We start from the raw sequence: 14,645 nt of genomic DNA, 5'->3' as shown, positions 1-14,645 counted from the left end.
AACTCCACTGTGATGGCCCGTCTACCTGAATTCTCCGGTGGCAGTGCGGTGTTCAAACCACTAGATGGCAGTACGTCATTCGAGGCAAGTGCAGTCTCAGGAGAGATGCTTGGTGTGCTTGTAACGTTGTTCTTTTCAGGAACCTTGTAGGAGGTTGTGGATATGGTTGAGGAATGTTCTTCCAGCCCATCTCCAGCCTGATCTCTGACTTCATTCCCTGCCCCAGACGAGAGGGCTGAAAGAAGGGGAGAGCTGCAAACATTATCTGCTGCAGGTCTCTGGCTCTGGCTCCTGCTGAGGCTGTCCTTCTTCTCTTTGCTCTTCTTACTACTGGGGCCCCCTAAAGGAAAGAGAGAGAACAGAAATTAAACATAAGAGGCAGAGACAAAATGAGAATATCGTTGCTGTCAGCAGAAACCTCTTATGTCCATAGTTTAACTTTTTGTGTTTTTTTTTGTAAATTAATGTCCTACTTGATCATACTACAGCGTCACACAAAAGCATCAAAAGTAGCAGATCTGCTTGTAGACCTGCTACTTTTGAATTAGAATCTTGAAAAGTAACAGTTTTGGACATATGAGTTTTCCACCCGACAGAGACGACATACTGTATGTATGACACACACACAAAGGGAATTGCACTTAAGAAAAATGTGACTCCTGTTTTCCATTATCAAACAAGTAGTTAATTATTTGACTAATGACTATTACTTGAAACTAATACCTTATGCTTATTTTACACTCCATTGTACAACAGAGTTGCGCGCTGAAAACAATCTACAAGCCCACAACGCATCAGGAATCTGCAACACGTTGTGAGCTTGTAGATTCAGCATGTGATTCCATCACATGACAAAGTATTAAATAGGCTTTTTACCTTTGCTACTTTTATCCCTCTTCCTCGACAGCAGACGTGGCAGGGTGCCTATGTGTGTGTAGTTGTCACTGGACTGGATGTAGCTGGCAGTACGTGGGCGCATGGCACTCATGTCATCTACTGTTGTCTCAGCGGCTCTGTGACAGGTGTCATCATCTTCTTTATGGGTGGGTCTGGTGGTTCCATCAGTAGGCTTCTGCTTGGACTTATCAGTGGAGCGACGGAAGGAGAGATTGGTGAGGCTGCCGAACCATTTGAAACCTTGAGGTGTTGGGAAGGGTTATGTTTGAGGGGAAAGATAGGATGGGTCAGAATTGACAAAACACCTGTGTTCTTGTGCAGCTGTGAAATGCCTGATTTTCAGACATTCTTCACATTGACACATTCATTTTACAACCACTCATGTGTGGTTTTAAACTTTTTTTTGTTTTAACTTCTTCACGGTAAGTTCGTTATTGCATTGTGTACTTCAGTTACGAGGTCTGAGGAAGAGCCTCCCGACTCGAAACGTTACCAATAAAATACCCACGAGGGGAGCAGCATTCTGGTGTGCAGATTTTATTGTTGTTTAGTTTTCCTTTAGTTACATGGCCATAGATTTTTTTTTGGTAAAAGTTATACAAGTAAACTCACAATATAACTCAGGATAACACATTAAAGCATAATGAAACACTTGTTTTCTGTGGTCCTGCATAACATAATTGACACAAGGCTTTAACGATCAGTATCCATTTTCAGAGCCCTTCCTCCCATTGCCGTGTCCCTTTTCATACATGCACACAAACCCAAGACATTGTCATCACATGCCCCCAACCACACAAACAGAAGCAGCACGGAAGGGCATAGAATTGAATTGCCGTTTACTCTACTGAGCACACAGTTCTAGTTTTAACTTACTTACTCTGCTCAATGTTCTTGGTAATTCAATTCAATGATGCGGTTTATTTCAGACCCAGGGAGATCCATATCACAATTATACACAACACAATAAAATAACAGAAAGAAAAAAAATAATATAAAATGCAAATAGCCCACATTGTTCAGTTTCTGACATACAAACATGTGCGCCAATGGTTCCACAGTCTAGAGGAGACCCTGACAGAACTGCGTGTAGGGTGCGTTATGACAGTGATTATGTAATTTACTGACTCAGATGCCCTACACATAAACCTGTACGTAAGGTTACGTAGCACAGCAGAGCAGGTGGGTACCCTGACACTAACAAACATCTGGCTTGCACTGGAGCTTCTTGGTAAAAAGCTTAACCGGTGCTGAATCCTCTAATTATACTTAACATCAGCACAGCAATAAATGCAAATCATTTAACAAGGTGCATGTGCACCGTGTGACACATTTCGAAACTTCTGTTTGGCACAGTTTTGTGGTTTTCTGCACGGCTGTATAGCTCAAGTTATTAGAGGGAGATGTGGTCAACCACATATTTTTTTGTAGTTGCAGCATTTTGTTGCACACAAAATGCATGATATGCCTGTATGTGGTTACATTAATTTGTGTATTCCTGGTTCAAAACTGGTGACCCCAGCACTTTTCAATGTATTGTTACATTCACACACAGGCAGCCAGCCATGCAAGACACTTGCCTGAGAGCAGTTAGTGGTTCAGTGTCTTGCTCAAGGACACTTCGACATGATCTACAGTAGCTCCATTTCCAACACATTTCCTTCCTAAATCAGATAATTTAAAAACAAGGGCACCGGCTCTTACAAAATGATTGATAGCATTTTAGCCTATGGAGAAAAAAAGAAGAATAAGTACGCTGAAAGTTCAGTTTTGCATGTCAACATAACCTTCAAATGACAGCAAATGTAGCAATACATTGCCAACACTCTGCAACTACACACACAGGTGATTGCGAAAACATGCACGCACGCGCGCACACACGCACACACACACACGCACGCACGCACGCACGCACGCACGCACGCACGCACACACTCACTCACACACACTCACACACACACACACACACACACTCTCTCACACTATACTCACTTAGTTTCCGTAAGCTCATGTTGTGGCTGCAAGTGTGCGTACAGGGTCCAGCTGAATGACTTGTCGATCGCTAGAAAAGCTGTAGGGTAACAAGACAGTGGACATGAAGAAGTATAGAGAGATTGATGACTTCGTTGAACACTTGTTGAGCTGTATAAAACACAGTTCCTCCCCACTACCCCGGCCAGAGAGAGAGAGAGAGAGAAAGAGAGAGAGAGAGAGAGAGAGAGAGAATATGACAGATGCGGTGGAAGAGTGTGAGTGTGCGTGTGTGTATGTGTGTGGGGGGGGGGGGGGTATAGAGAGGTAAGCAGCTAGGGCAGGGCTGACTTGACACTTCCTGTGTGAGGCTGAGGGGAGGAGGAAATGAAAGGAGTTTATGAGATGACAGGAAGTCACGGCTCAGAGATGTGGATGTATGATCTATGTTTGCCTGGGTAAGATGGCACTGGGCGTGACGTGAACAGTGCCATCTGGCACAAATGAAAATGTGTTGATAGTCCGCTGGCCTAGACAGTTTGTCTCGTGTCTCTGCATGAGAGGGAGACTTTGTTCAATATTTATATTGATGCTGCTGATATAATTACTAGAATTATTACAAAACACACATTAACCTATCAAGCCCTTATATTTCAGTTTTTCACAACGCATCATGATGCAAATTGTAAAGTCTGCAAGATAGTGCCACGGTCGCAAGCTCTTCTACCAAGTTCAATAGTATTAGTAGTAAATGGGTGATCTGGTAAAAAGTCCACTGTTTCTGTCTAGGAGGCGAAGACATGTTGAAAGAGAGAAAGAGAGTTATCTAAAGGAACGGACTAATAGTGACTATTGACTAATTGCGTTCTAAAGTAGCAGACAAAGCATATGGCATGTAGGCAAAAGTCACAGGTCATATGCAACTCAGATGAATCAAAGTGATCACAATGTTAGAGTGCTTAATGAACGCTTGGGTGGCACAGGGGTAAAGTGTGTGTGTGTGTGTGTGTGTGTGTGTGTGTGTGTGTGTGTGTGCGTGCGTGCGTGCGTGCGTGCGTGCGTGCGTGCGTGCGTGCGTGCGTGCGTGCGTGCGTGCGTGCGTGCGTGCGTGCGTGCGTGCGTGTGTGCGTACGTGCGTGCGTGGTCAGCCGTTACACAGAGGGAGACAAAATGGATCAATATGTACAGTCAAATCTACAGTGAATATATGATATAATCTATAGACTGTAAAACAGTAGTTATAGCCTGCCTAGGGTGCTCCATGGCTTCCACCACACAAGCTTGCCAAAGGGAGTGGGACATACATTTTTTGCATCTACTGACTGAGCAATTCATTCAGTTAAGTAGCCATGCTGCTATCATAGGATATATTTTTTAATTGAGGAGCCCACTGTTTTTTTTGCCTGTTGCTGTCATTGCTGGCTCAGGAGTTTTCATATTTCACTTCCTGTTTATCATCTGGGTTTTACTACAAAAATGCCATAGTCAGACTTCCTGTTGAGTAGTGATACGATAAGAGAATGTAATGACGAATGTACGTATGCAATAGGTCATAATACGTTTATTGCACGTAACCCTGTACAAATAGGATCCCCAAAACGAAAAAATATATATTAAAAAATGAACGATAGAGTCCTGCTTAGCGCTAGATTGGCTTAAATTAGCCTAAATGTCATGTTTGTCCATGTTGACATAACATGTCTTAATATAATTCTCTAATCTTAAGATCTCAATTGTATTGTATGGACTATGGACTCAGCTGCCAAAGGAAATACGCGTTGTAGCCTAGCTACCGCCTACCTTGCCCAATAGATTGGTCATAGACGACTGGCGTCATAGACTGGAAACCTCTCTGGTGTTCTTTTCATACAGGCTATGCCAATGTGAACATCGACCTATATCTTTTTTAAGAAAAGAAAAAGGTTGTTTGTGAAAATGGGATTATAGTTAGCCATTACAGTTGGTGCAATTCTAAATCAAAGTGATGCCATCTTTTTTTCAGAGCTGTAGAGGTGGCGTCTTCAGTTCAGAGGGATCGAGTCCAGTGAATTTACAGTAACATCATTTTTGTTTCATCCCCAGAACTGTGCTTCAATCTTTCATGATTGAACTCCAGTAATTTAGATTCCTGCGCCAAGTGAGGCCTTTGTGACTTGACTAATTAATTCCTACAGCAATTATATAACTACAATAGACCTCAAAATAAGATTTGTTATTGTTGCAAATTGTTTTAAGTTAGGGAGAGGTTAGATCTATTTAATTTGACACACATTCTCTGTAAAGAAAGATTGTTCCGTTTGTCATTTGGTGGTGGTTTAAAAAAAAAAAACGTTATGGCTTTTAAAAAGAAAACTTTGTGGCTGTAAAATAAAACTACCTCTGTTTATACACTCATCTGATTTTGTTCATGGGCTATACCAAAGATGGTCAGTAGAGGTTAATGTTTTGTAGTTGGGGAAATAGGGCATTCTGGTATGTAGCAGACACTCTTAATCCAGAGCGATTTACAGTAAGCAAGGCAAACACGAGGTAGTACATCAAATGCATAGAAATAGTCATCTAAGATCATAGGTAAGAACCTATCATCAGTCTAAACAGTATATAAAAAAATGATCTGTACATTGAAACTACTGTATACATATGTTATTAAAAATGATTTACTAAAAAACTAAACTTTGTGCATTCTGACGTGTCTTTGAACTTAAAATATACTTAGAATACCTATATGCAAAATCAGATTTTCATCCATCACAGGGTAGAGTACAGCAACTTGCCATGGGCCTTGTCTTCAAGATACTATGAATCTGTCAAACTACTTGACTAGAGTGTGAGACGCCCACAGGCACACCACCAGACAGAGCTCCACTGATCTTGTATCCCCCAAGTTCGGCACAAACATGGGGATGAATGCATTCAACTATTCTGCCCTGTGGAATGCCCTGCCATCAGACATCAAACTTTGACTCCCAACGCGTTGCATACACAATACAGATGCTGGGGTTTAAGTGGTTAAGACCTGAGGCCAATTCTACAAATGCCTTCTAAATCATTTCCAAAACATTTTCGTGCCAAGGAGCCCCAAATTGCTACACATTTTTCAAAAATGTTTAAAAAATAGATGTACAAGCACGCAGCGGGGCCCGAAGTGGCACGCTGTGAGCTTGTATGTCTGCTATTTTTGAATAGCCAACACAAAAAAAATCTAAAATTCTTTCCCGGTTTTAATAGAAACTTAATTTATGTTTTGTACGAGAGTCTGAGATTGTCACTGTGGCTCAGTGCTGTACTACTGTAGATGTTTTCTGACTGCCTCACCCGTCTTTCTCAGGAGAGAAGGTTGCCATCAAAATCATGGATAAGAAAGATCTAGGGGTGAATTATAGCTTGAGTAACATCCGCTTGAGTAAAAGACCGTCTGTCAGAGGAGGAAACCCGGGTGTTCTTCAGACAGATTGTCTCTGCGCTGGCCTACATACACAGTCAGGGCTACTATACTCTGAATGGCATTCTGCAGCCTGCTATTTCTGAATAGTACACTGCTCTTTTGCCTCCACATACCTTTATAGAAGCTAATACATTATTAAATCAATAACAGGCCTGGCGGAGACAATAAAAGTTAGTCTGCCTGTAGTACGTTTATGCTCACAGCTGAGAGGGAACCTGTAATATGAATATACAACCACCAGGTGGAGACAGCAGACCTATTTACATACGTCCCTAAAGTGAAATGGTTCTCTGGAGTGGGAGCCTGATGAAAACGGCTTACTTAACTGTAAGTTAGGACCTATTTTTATGGGTCACAAGTAAATGTACCTCTTTTCGTTTCCTACATTTTTTGGGGAAAAAAATATTTTTAAGATTTTTGAAAATTACAAAGATATAATTTCATGAATACAAAAAGTCATTTTCCCACAACAATTTCCCATCAAGCTCACATGTCATGACACGTTGTGAGCTTGTAGATCTGCTATTTTCACTATTATTATTATTATTATTATGTCTAGAATTCAATACTGCAATGCATTCATAAAACAAAAACATACTTTGTAATTTGTACTTTTGAATACTTGCATATTATTGTAGCCGAGTAACATTTGAACCCCGGAGTGTCTACACTCTGACTCCAAGTACTGGGGTACTTTGTCCACCACTGACCAGCAGAAGCAGGAGTGTCCACATGTTTATCCAGTGGCAGAGAGTCAGGAGCAGCAGAGGAGGACACACCAACAGTGGTTGTAGATGCACATGTCACAGGGATGAGGAGCAGAGGAGGAGGTACCAGAGGAGGCGCTGGCTGACACTAAAAAGGCAAATAGACATGATTTACAAGCCATTCATGAAATTAGCTAGTTTCAAGTTTGTTAATAATCTTTAGGCTATGAAGAGTTTCTCACAGTCACAGGAAGAGAGATGGCGCCAACAGCGGTCACAGATTCAGAGGTGGGTCACAGGGATGAGAGGAGCTAGCCTACTAGCTGTCTGACACTTCCTAATGTATTCATGTATTTAAAAAAAGGCAAATATATAGACATGATCACACATGTGAGCCACTCATGAAACTAGCCTGGCATTGCCAGAGTGATCACCTTGGCAATGTCAGGCTAGAAAGATGCTAGTTTCAAGTTTGTAAATAAACTTTTAGGCTAATTGAAGAGTTTCTCTCAGCGTGCATGTGTCCCCACCCGCTCCTGCCTAGGCCCAGCCAGCTCCGTTCCGTGAGCAGAAATTGGACTTCCGGTTTTCGGGCTAGCAGAAATAAGGTTTCCGGTTGCCTTCAAAATAAGATCACGATTTTGTAATGTTTTTTAAAAGACACAAATCTTTTTTTAAAATACATTTATGATGTATGCCTTTTAAATGGCTCATACTAAAACACTTCCAAGTGGCAAGTTTGCCAGGTTGTTCCAGATTGAGGCTATTGACCCCCATCAAATGTGCACTTCACACCTAAATATGGGCCATTTGTAACAGGAATTTATTCAAAGGTTTGAAAACCACTGCATTATAGGTTAGAAATACTTTGAAATTCAAGAATGCATGCTTAACCATTCAAAGTTTGAATGGTTAAGCATGCATTCTCTAATTAATGTTTGTCCTGCAAGTGTAAAGTGTAACCTGAAAACCTTATATTATTTCTTTCGTTTTTCCCTGCTAAATGTCTCAGGAAATGAACCCTCTACTTCTGCTGTAGTTAGGTAACCAGTAAGACTCCCTAATCGGGAGATAAGCGACCGTAGGTCACATGTATACAGAAGAGGGCTGTAACGGCGATTGGTTCCTGTGTGTGTGGTGTGGGAGAGAGAGTGTGTTTATAGGGGAAAGGAGGGATTGTTTGTGGGGGGCAAGCCCCCGAGTTACGGCATTTTATGTGAGCTGCAGTGGCAGGGGGTCCTCCACTGGGGGCGCCACCACTTTTGCATCCGTTCTGGAGCACCAGGAGTGGGTGGTCCCCGGGAATGCCCCGTGAGCAGCCCCGTTGGGGTGGTCATTTGGTAATTTGTCCACATGTGCTCATTTTTTACACTTGGGGGTCCCCGAGGCAGCTGGGGGTCCCTGGAGCTCCGGGGGTCCTTGGAGGGTGTAGTTTGGCAGGTAAGGAGTGTGTGTGCAAAATGTGGCATGGATCGGGGCAATGGGTGCGGAGATATGAGCAGGGCAAAAGTGTGACATGTGTGACGGAGTGACGGAGTGACGGACGGACACCTGGAGCAGCTTTCTGTAGTAAGTGCGACCTACGGTCGCAATAATTATATGTTATCAGTCCAACCCTGATTAAAGCAGACGCCTAGAATTACCATAATTACCTTTTATATACCCATATTTATATTCATTGCTTCCTGCAATTATTCAGCATAGATAAGTTAACCCCTTAAGCCTGATTTATACTTATGCTGTTCAGAAATAGCCAGTCTACATGCTCACAACTACAAAAACATTGTTTTGTTGTTGCCTACATAATAGGTTTCTTTTACATAGCCATGTTGTTCTTTGCTATTTTACTTCAAGTATGAAGTATCAAGTATGTTAAAATTGTATGAATGTACCTATGTAAACTCAGTTTACACATCATTTGCACTCAAAGGACCACAATGGGAATAACCTCTTGAGCTTTTTTGTTTTATCCTTTTGACAGATTATGTACAAAATACAAATATATGGTCATGCATGTATGCACGTTTTGTCAATAAAACATAAATCAATCACCACAATATATTATTTATGTGGTTAACTTATGACATGTATTCCTAGCCTATACACAAAAAGCCAATCTATATGCACACAAGCTTATAGATCTGCTTTTATTCTTTTTCCTGCTATAAGTACAATTTTGAGGTATTTTTACTTTAGTCAAGTCAAGTGAATTTTATTTATAAAGCACATTTAAAAATAACCAAAGACCGATCAAAGTGCTGTACATCAGGGTTAAAAACCACACAAAAAGCATCAAATACATACACACACAACTGCAAGCAAAAATACCAAAAACAAAACAAGAAGATCAACAATATATACAAAAAATCAATAATATAAAAACTATAGCAAAAAGGCAAGTAGCTAAGAAAACATTAAGGAAAATGTGTGAGCATGTAAACAGGTGTCCAACAATTTCTCCATGGCATGAATATATCCAGTTTTCAGTACTTTTACTTCTATTCCACTACATCTCAGAGGCAAATGTTGTACTTTTACTCAATTACAATTATTTGAAAAGCAGCAGCGCAGTCCCCAGCTTTGTTTAACAAAGCGCTTGAGAATGTTGCCAACATAATGGTGTCATTCGTCTCTCGGCAATTTTCTATGACAGACGTGCGCCAAATATTAAACAGCTTTGTGGCTGACACACTGGGGCTCCTTTCCATTGAAATGACCTGCTTTGCCTTAAAAGTCTTGGTCGCTATATTTGTACTCAATGTGGTGACCAGGCCGTACCATCTAGAAAGAACATGTCAGAACTCATAGTGCAGCCACTTGAAGTGTCACAAAAAGGCATCTTGGACGCAGTTGCAAAAACATTTCCTGCTCAACTTGACCAATGTGAAACATCATGTAAGCAGGACTTAAGCTTATCAACCTATAAAGTAATTCACAGCCCACAGACTTTACTTCTCCTGCTAAGATCTGGTGCAGAAATTCCCAAAACGTTCACTCTCTCCTGTCTGTACCACCAAAATGATTATGCTGTATCCAGTATTGGTGCATTTTTTGACAAGTCACCATATGTGTCATTGTACACCTGTAAAGACCAGCTGATGTGCCGTGGCTGACCTGTCACTCTTGGTTCAATGAACCCTAAAGTCCAGTTTATAGACGACATACACAGAAATTACCGTTCACATGCGCAAGGCATCTTTATTGATAAACAAGGGAAACTCCCTCTATATTATGTGAATACAAGAACAGCAAATTAATGATATTAAAACAATACGACCTGATATATCACGAAGGCAATTCGCTCCACATCTAGGTCTGCATGCAAACAAGCGTTCGGTTGAGCGCTTCGAGAATTCTCCCGTTCTTATCTTTAGCATTCAGTATATCAAAAACAGTGGATGACACGTTCAGCCTTCTAATTGGAGTACAGCTTCTGTGCTCCACACTCTATAAAGTAAAGGTTGACGGCCCAAGGTTCCACAATGGACCATCAACCCCTCCTTGGGTACGAATTTAGTACCCACAAGACCTAAATGTGAACAGTATTTTATATCAATTACTTTATAGCATAACATATTGCATGTTTAAAAAATTCAGGTCCCATTTTTTCCTTTTTTGAGTCATGTGAGCCGAGGAAAACCCTTTTCTTTGAAGGGGAAACTCTGAACTAGGCTGGGGCAGTCCCAAACCTACCATCTGGACATGAGCTCTTATTGGGGACAATTGCAGTACATCATTTGATACCAACAAGTGTATAGCTAAACTTAGGTTCCCTCAGTGGGAGTGCTTATTTTTTTTTAAATTATTTGTGCATTTTGGTTTCTTCTTCTCCAATTCCTCCGGTTGAGGTAGTCACTTTTCCGAGCCCGGAGGAGGAGGTTCCGACAGAGTCCAAGACTAGCCCCCCCGTATTATACACAGGGGCTCAAACTCCAAGCGCCAGTCAGATCCGTACCCTCCTTGAGGTCAAAAGTCGGGGCGTAGATATCGTGCAGGGGTGTTCTTCGTCAAGTTCAGCATGGGGGCCCAGGTGGCAATATAATGTTTATGTGGTGTGATTGTGAGAGTGTGTGTAGTTGTTGATTGGGGAGAGGGCCATATATTTATATACATACCCATGCATGGCAAGACATCACATAAGTATATATATATTAAAAAAATGTAAACCATATATCTATATAGATATCTATGCATGGCGATACATAACATAAATATTTATATATAAAAAAATGTAAAAATGTCAACCATATATCTATATAGATATCTATGCATGGCGATACATAACATAAATATTTATATATAAAAAAATGTAAACATACTATAACCCTCCTTGACCTGCCACCCGGCAGGGCACACAGCATAGGAATGTGCAGAGGCCAGGATGCCACCCTCCTTTACCTTGACAAAATGGAATCGGAAACACAACAAAACACCTTTCCTGTGCCTTTTGCACAGGTCAATTGACCTCATTCTCGGGCTGTACAAAATTGTACAATTCTCTTCTGCAACCAATGACCTGTTTCAGAGAAATGGAAGGTTATTGACCACTTAAGTGTATAAGTCTCTCCTGCAAGCAGTCGACCTGCTTTAGAGAAATGGAAGGTTAACCTTAATCACACCTTGGTCAATCAGTGTTATCATGGCAATAGGAATAAAAGTTAGGTCAATGATCAGCAAAGTAATTGGATACATTTTGCGCCACAATCGATGATGTAAAGTATGACCTCTTTTGAAGATAGTGTAGGTTTCAGCCAGTCCACCACAACTGGCAACAAACTGCAAAGCAAATGTCCACTGTATGAACTCACTTGACATCCACTCTGCAACCAAAACCCGGCATGTTCTTATACTGTACACCAAACGCACTGACCATTGACATGACAGGGAGATATTCTGAGCCACTACAAACAAACATATAGTTTCGCTTTCGGTTTGTCACATCAAAATAGCATGACAGAAGCCACCAAGTACACCACCCCGAAGTGTGCACCCTTCAGAGGCCGTGGACCGTGCAGCTACTGTCTGTAGTCATAAATGTTCTGCCAAGCATCACCCAACGTGCTCGTGCACTTCTTGACAACACAGCCTAACTCAAGTGCTACCTTTCAATTCACGTAGCTAATTTAGATAAGCATTTAAGATCTTTTGGTATTTTGTAAGAGCCTAAATGTCCCCAGTAGGTATGATCACTATTGTTTATGGTATAAACTTATCTTGCTATGGTTCACCCTGTCCACCCTGCCACAGTGTGATCAATTTATCGCTGCAGAAATCCATACTCTTCTAATGTTGGAATGCAACCTGTTTATGTTTCTCTTCGCTTAAATAATTGTATTATTCTGCCCTCCATGTAACATAAAAATACTGAACAATTAACCTTAAGCCCTATTTTAGCTATAGCCAGGCTCGTTCATCTGTGCCTGTCTTGTTGACACAGCCACTGAATTGGGTGAAACCACTGAACTGTACACATCTTGATAAGAAAGGACCACTTACTGCACAGTGTCGAAATGGAAAAGTTTGAGCTGCTCGCCACTAAAACCAACCTAAGCTAGATTATTTATGTTATGACCTCAAATGAGTATATTAAGGGCTATTTTAGTGACCACAAACTTAATTTCTGCAAAAATATAATCACTTAATCTCAGTGCTCTCATAGTTTCAGCTTTAAAAACAAAACAAAAAAATAACAGGCCTCCGGCCTTGCATTTTTAGAACTGGTAAGGGCCTCCTCTTAACTGTAGCATCTTTCACTTAACAAATTGTCTTTGGTTTTAACCAACTATATAAATATATACATTATTATGTGACAACGTTATTCATTAATATATGTCCTTAAATTATTCACTTATTCTTATATTTGAGTCTCAGCACTCATTTAAAATTTGCTCTAGAAATTAGATACACAACATGTTTCCTTGTTCCACTAATTAGGTTGACATACTTAGATTACTTTGAAAAAAATATAGCTTGATTGTCACTTAATCACTTGAATTGTGTTTGTTTTCTCTGATTACGCTATTATAATTATTTTAGTCTGTCACTAGAAATCAGATGTAATATTGTATTAGTAATGGTGAAATATTATTATGTGCACTTATTAAACTTTAATCTATGCGAGTCGAAATCAGGTTTCCTCTATAATATATTAGTGCCTGAGCTAAAGTATCATATTTGTCACTTCTCTAGTGTATATTATTTGTAAAAAAATAAAAAATATTGTGTTCTACCCAGAGCGATAGAAAATGTATTTGTTTACACATGTCGAGGCCCCAACAACAACGATTAGCAGTAAGTCAACCTTGTTTCATAGAGTCCCACTTCTTGCTTAGAAAGTGTGTCCTTCACCATGGCATAGTAGTTCCAGTGTCTGTACCAGATCAAAGTTTGTCAAAAGTCATTCAAGCTTTCCCAAGGCTTGCTCTCTGGTCGTCATAGGTGTCCTCAGAATTGAGTCTCGTGAAGACTGCAGTTTGCCTCAGCATGTCGCTCAAACTGCATTATATTGTGGTCTTTCACAGTCTCTTTCAGTTTTTTAATGCCTCCAACTGCATGTTTCCAGTTCATAGAAAGAAATGACCGTCCGCCAACCATTGTTGCAGTCCTCGAATGTGAAACCAACCCATTTCTAAAGTCTGAGATAGTTGTAATATATAATATATATATAATAATGATACTGTGAGAAACAATTACAGTTACAGTGTATGTGAGACTATAAGTTGTTTTCTCATTTGATAACAGTGTATGTGGCACTCTCACTATCGTGCACCATGCTTAATATGTATTTCTCATTTTAAATGATCACTTAAGTGTCCTGGCCTTTCATTGCAGGCACTGTCACTTGTTTGGTCTATCAGTCGCTCCAAAATGCGTCTCGCCACTAAGAGAGATTACTAGCCCTGCCACGGAAAGAAATTATGAGGTGTTCATTGAATGCTGTATCAATAGTAAGAAGCGTTTGGGCTTTCTGTGCACTGCTGTTTATACCTGTAACAAAAATCACTTATTTACAAGCTTATAAAATTATTCACTTGTAACACTTAGTTTGGTCACAGTACATTATTTCGGCATTTATTTATATTTATTCTATAGAGAATTTAGTCGCGCTTAAGTACACGTTGGGTCACTAATTTCACACTAAATTTCCACTATTCATGACTACATTTTAGCTGGGAGCATTCACATGCAAAATAACAGGTTTTGTTTTCCATTTCCACTGACAGTGTTGTGGGAATCTTATCAGTGTGTGTGGGCCACTGCTGTAGGCCGCTGGTGAGGAGTGAAGGTCAAATGCCTTCCTTCCCCCCCATTCTTTCAACTGTCTATTTTACCAGATTTAAAGAAGAGCTTTCTCTCCCTCAGTGCATGGCTGCCTTTTGTAATTCATTGACAGTGTTTATCTCCTATTTTATTTTTTATTTTACTTTGAAAGTACTGGTCAACCTGACGTTGGATAACTGCAGTATGTAAATTCTCAGGGGCATAGGCTTCAATATAACTCAAATATTTTAATTCAGCAAAAAAATAGCAGGTGTCTTGGATGCACCTTACGTGAATGTGGGGTATTACTAAGTTTCTTTCTCTCTCTCACTCCCCCTGGAAAATATTCCCCTAGTGTCTCCTAC

At 40.5% G+C, this 14,645-nt stretch overlaps 1 protein-coding gene across 1 annotated transcript in view; it reads right to left on the bottom strand.

Annotated features, from left to right (window-relative positions):
* Positions 1–3,049, bottom strand: part of sh2d3ca (SH2 domain containing 3Ca) — a 70,821-nt gene extending 67,772 nt beyond the window's left edge. Inside the window, 3 exon segments of the mRNA XM_084046888.1 lie at positions 26–340; positions 877–1,137; positions 2,890–3,049. Of these exon segments, the coding sequence (XP_083903014.1) occupies positions 26–340; positions 877–1,137; positions 2,890–2,908 (595 nt within the window). The 5' untranslated portion in view covers positions 2,909–3,049.
* Positions 3,050–14,645: the final 11,596 nt, after the last annotated feature.

This window comes from Gymnoscopelus microlampas (genome assembly GCF_963454915.1).
Source record: "Gymnoscopelus microlampas genome assembly, chromosome: 21".
Lineage (NCBI taxonomy): Eukaryota > Metazoa > Chordata > Actinopteri > Myctophiformes > Myctophidae > Gymnoscopelus > Gymnoscopelus microlampas.
Note: the sequence above shows the minus strand (reverse complement) of the source record. Positions and strands in the feature narration are given on the sequence as shown.